The sequence below is a fragment of the Kogia breviceps genome, chromosome 2 (genome assembly GCF_026419965.1).
Source record: "Kogia breviceps isolate mKogBre1 chromosome 2, mKogBre1 haplotype 1, whole genome shotgun sequence".
Classification (NCBI taxonomy): Eukaryota; Metazoa; Chordata; class Mammalia; order Artiodactyla; family Physeteridae; genus Kogia; species Kogia breviceps.
The window spans coordinates 144,971,388-144,975,357 of record NC_081311.1 but is presented as its reverse complement, the minus strand read 5'-3'; the positions used below and the strand labels follow the sequence as shown (position 1 = coordinate 144,975,357).

Genomic DNA, 3,970 nt, shown 5'->3' with positions numbered 1-3,970 from the left:
GCTGTATTAAAAGCATGCTGGTAGACATTTTAATATAACCAGTATTTTTAAAAGCAGTCAATTGCTATTGAATTACACAAATGTTTGAAGGGAAATTAAGGTTATTGATCCTGAAATTAGGAATTGGCTTAGATTTATGGTGAGCCCCCGATATGATTCTGTGTGGTCATAAACGTGTGTGGGGGTCTGGATGTGTGTGAGCATGTGTGCATGACAGTGGGTGGCAGTTGAATATCACAGAAGAACCTTAAGGCACCTAATTATTCAGAAAGGTTAAAGGTGATGACCTTGACATTTTGGAAGTTCAAAGGCATACACTTATGCACTTATGTTTTTCCTTCCCCCCAAAAGCTTTGGTAATCAAAAAAATTTTGCATTTGGAAATGCATGCCCCCTTGGAAGATGCATGGGGTGCTGTGCCTCTTATGGATTTATTTTTTGACTTCGGTCTTACAGAGGTTACGAGTCATAAGATTCACTTTATTCTTTTCAGAGAAAGAGAAGCTCTTCTCACTCTTCCAGTTTATTGCACATTGCGGAAATCTCCTTTGGGCCCACCAGAAGGTGTATAATATAACCCAATTAAGCTGTTTAGAACTTTGGCTTTTATGGTGTTGTCTAGACAGTTCAAGGTTTTGTAAACAGCCTGGCCTGGCCCTGCAACATAAAGTGCAGTGCGGCCCCTACCACATTCTTTACCTTGAAGCAGTAAATGTGGTGAGAAGTGGGTCTGCAGCCCTGGGCCTTATTTCCAAGGAGGAGGGGTTACCTTCTCTGCTCCAGGCCCATGTGACACCAACAAGGACCCAGGCCCTCTCCACCCACTGATACCTTCCCTTTATTAAACTTTTTTTTTTTTCCAATGAGAGGTTCTAATTTTAATTTCTTCTTTTAAGGGACCCTTCCTCCTTGACAGCTTGTTAAGAGTGAATTTGGAGCTCCTAAGCAGTTTTTTTAAAAGTTTCTTTTGTTTTCTCAGAAATTCCAAGTTTACTACACTGGGGGTGGGGTGGGCAAGGAGATTTGTTTCTTAGGTTCCTGCCGCCCCAACCTCATGTCCTGGAGAAGGCAGCACACCAGTGTGGCTGGCTCACGTTTTCAATTCAGAGATTCATTCCTAAAGTGTTTTTTAATGCCAGTGCAGCCTAGAAAGAATGGGAGGGAACGACTCTTAATTTAGCGAGATTAAAAAGCATTTCACTTGATTTTCAGTTGCTTGGAAGAGAAGGTTCTGGCCACTAAAATATCCTAATCAGACACTAAACTTCTTCAAAGAGGAAAATTCATACAGTGTATTGAAGCTGTAACCTCCATTTTACTAGAAACCATTTATTCACACAAAAGACAGTGACCCATGCCTTGATACGACAGACCAAAGGTACATTCCCCAGAGTTTAAATAATCTGCATTCACCAAGGGGAAGGGATGCAGTCCCTTAAACTCAGAACAAAAACAAGCGCCTTCCAGCCCCTCGGCCTAACTCTCTACAGATCCCACATCGTGCCCAAGGGAGCTCAGAGAGAGGGAGGGAGAACAACAGCGCACTGGCGGTAAAATTGTAAAGGGACGTTTGCATTTACCATTTTCCCCTTATTAGGATCCGTTCGGCCAAGTCCCCGACCTCGTCCGCAGGCTGCAGTGGTCGCTGGGAGGTCCCGAGTTGACCGTGGGAAGGAATCGTGGAGTTCCACAGAGAAGAGGCGTCATTAAACCCAAGGACATTGGGCCTGCCCAGGGCAGGCTGATGGGGAGGAGAGTGGGTGAGTGGGGCTCAGGGGAGAGGGGTGCTTCCTGGAGCTCTCAAAATAAGGGGTTTCCAGTGAAATACTGAAGACGGTCTCTGTTCAGTTTCTTTTCTTTCATTCTGCGATTCTGGAACCAGATTTTGACTTGCCGGTCAGTGAGGTTGAGCATCCGAGAAAGTTGGAGTCTTTTCTCTTTGTTTATGTATACGTTAAAGAAAAACTCCCGTTCCAGTTCGCGGATCTGATACTTGGTGTAGGGACAGCGCTTTTTTCGGGATCGCTGAGGGGTCACTGCAAGGCAAAAAAACCAAGAGGTGAGAGAGGCCATTGCCTGCCCACCCACCGGCCGCCCGCCCGGACCCGCGTGAGGGCCAGGCCTCGGCCCGTTGGGGACGTCCCCTGCTGCCGCTGAAAGGCCCTGCCTGCGTCGTGGGGGATGATATATGGGCGGTCACCGGAGAGAGTGCGGGCGTGGACGTATGTTCACGCCCAGACACACACACGTGCACACACACACACGGCGTGGCATCGAGGTGGGTAAGCAGAGAGCGAGGCAGGCTCTGAGTTGGATTCGGAAGGGAGAGAAACACGAGCGCGCCGGGCAGCCAGCAGCTTGGATAAAGTCCAGTTCAAGCATCAAACTCTCCCCACACCCCCCCCCACGCCTTTAAAAGCAGGAGGCTCGAGTGTCCACACTCACAAATTGGCTTGAAATCTCTCCTCCCTTCCTCCCTCCCTCCCTCCCTCCATGGTCTCTCTAGGACCAACCCCCCTCACCGCACACACAAAACTGGGGGAAAGCTCTCTGCAGCGATTAACGTCCTCATCGAAATCTACCTTAAGCCCACCTAAATTGGTTTCCTATCGTAAACACGCTTTACAACGGCCCGGGAAATCTTATAGGATGTATAAACCCCTTCGAACGCTTATAAAGTAGCACATAAAACTGCGCAAGCAGAGGGAGGCCCCCTCCGCCCCCCCCCCACCCCGCGCCCGCGGCCCCCGAGCCCAGCCGCCCACCCCGCGTCCGGTGCCTACCTGCGCCGCCGCTCTTCTCAGCCCCCGCCTCCCCCGGGGGCACCTCGCCGTCGCCGCCCTCTGCCGCCCCCTTGGGCTCCGAGCCGGGGGTCGTCTTGGCGCAGGGACTTCCCCCGGCGCCACTGGCCGCGGTCTTGGGGTTGCTCTTGTCCGCGGCGCCCTCGGGCTGCGGCGGCGCGGGCGGCGGAGGGGGCTGCGGTCCGGCGAACGGGGGCCCGGGTGCAGCCTCGTAGAACTGGTCGAAGCCCTGCGGCAGGATGCCGTTGCGGCCCACGGCGCTGTAGAAATTGGAGGCGGCGCCCGCGGGGCCGTGCGGCGGTCCGGGCGCGGCGCACACCGGCTCCGGCGCCTTGAAGAGCACATCCGGACGGCGGCCCGCGGGCGGGAGCAGCTCGCGCTGCATGGCCGCCTCCTCAGCCGCCGCCGCCGCCGCCGCCGCCGCCGCCGCTGCAGCGTAGTAGGGAGCGTAGCTACCGGCGCCGCCGCCGCCGCCCCCGCCGGGGCCGCCGCCGCCGCCACCGCCCCCTGCACCGCCTCCGCCGCCGCCGCGGTATGGCCACTTGGCGCGCTCCAGGCCGTAGTCGCGGAAGGCCACTTCGCGCACGGGCTGGACGTGCGGCGCCAGGTTGGAAGAGTAGGGGAAAGTCATCTGGCAGGACGACGGTTGTGACAGGAACGACGGCTTGCTGGCGAAGTCCGACGGGGCCACATAGTAGGCGCAGCCGGGCAGGTACATGCTGGCTGCGCTCGGGCCGCACTCGTCAAAGTCGTTCATGGCTCCGCGGCGTGCGCGCCGGCGAGCCCCGGGCCGCTCCCCGCGCCGCCAACCTGAGCCATCGATTGCACAAGAGGCTTGGGCCAGGATCAACTAAGCAAAAATCCCCACCGGGAGCTGACGTGCTATTCATCTTGATTGATTCTGGTGGTAATTATGTCACGTGACGCCATGGAGAGAAATGTCCTTATATCTATATCAGTGCTCGCCAACACACTCCGGAACGGTTCCTGGCGCCGAGACGCGCGCGCTGCTGGGGGCGGATCGGCCTCCCTCTCCAGCCAGCTCTCCCCGGGGCGCCCCCTGATCAGGCTTTGCCTCAGGCCGGTCACCTGTGCGCCGCCGTCGGCTGCCACTGCTGGGTGCATCTGCCACCGCCCGGCTGGGCCGCCCGCCCGCGCCCGCCCGCGCC

The 3,970-nt window shown here is 56.1% G+C and overlaps 1 protein-coding gene across 1 annotated transcript; it reads right to left on the bottom strand.

Moving 5' to 3' along the window:
* Window positions 1-1,800: 1,800 nt before the first annotated feature.
* HOXD11 (homeobox D11) lies at window positions 1,801-3,558 on the bottom strand. The gene is made up of 2 exons (XM_059055321.2): window positions 2,784-3,558; window positions 1,801-2,036 (listed from the first exon to the last, which is right to left on the bottom strand). Exons 1-2 carry the CDS (start codon window positions 3,556-3,558, stop codon window positions 1,801-1,803), a joined length of 1,011 nt encoding a protein of 336 aa, XP_058911304.1.
* Between the last annotated feature and the right edge of the window lie 412 nt (window positions 3,559-3,970).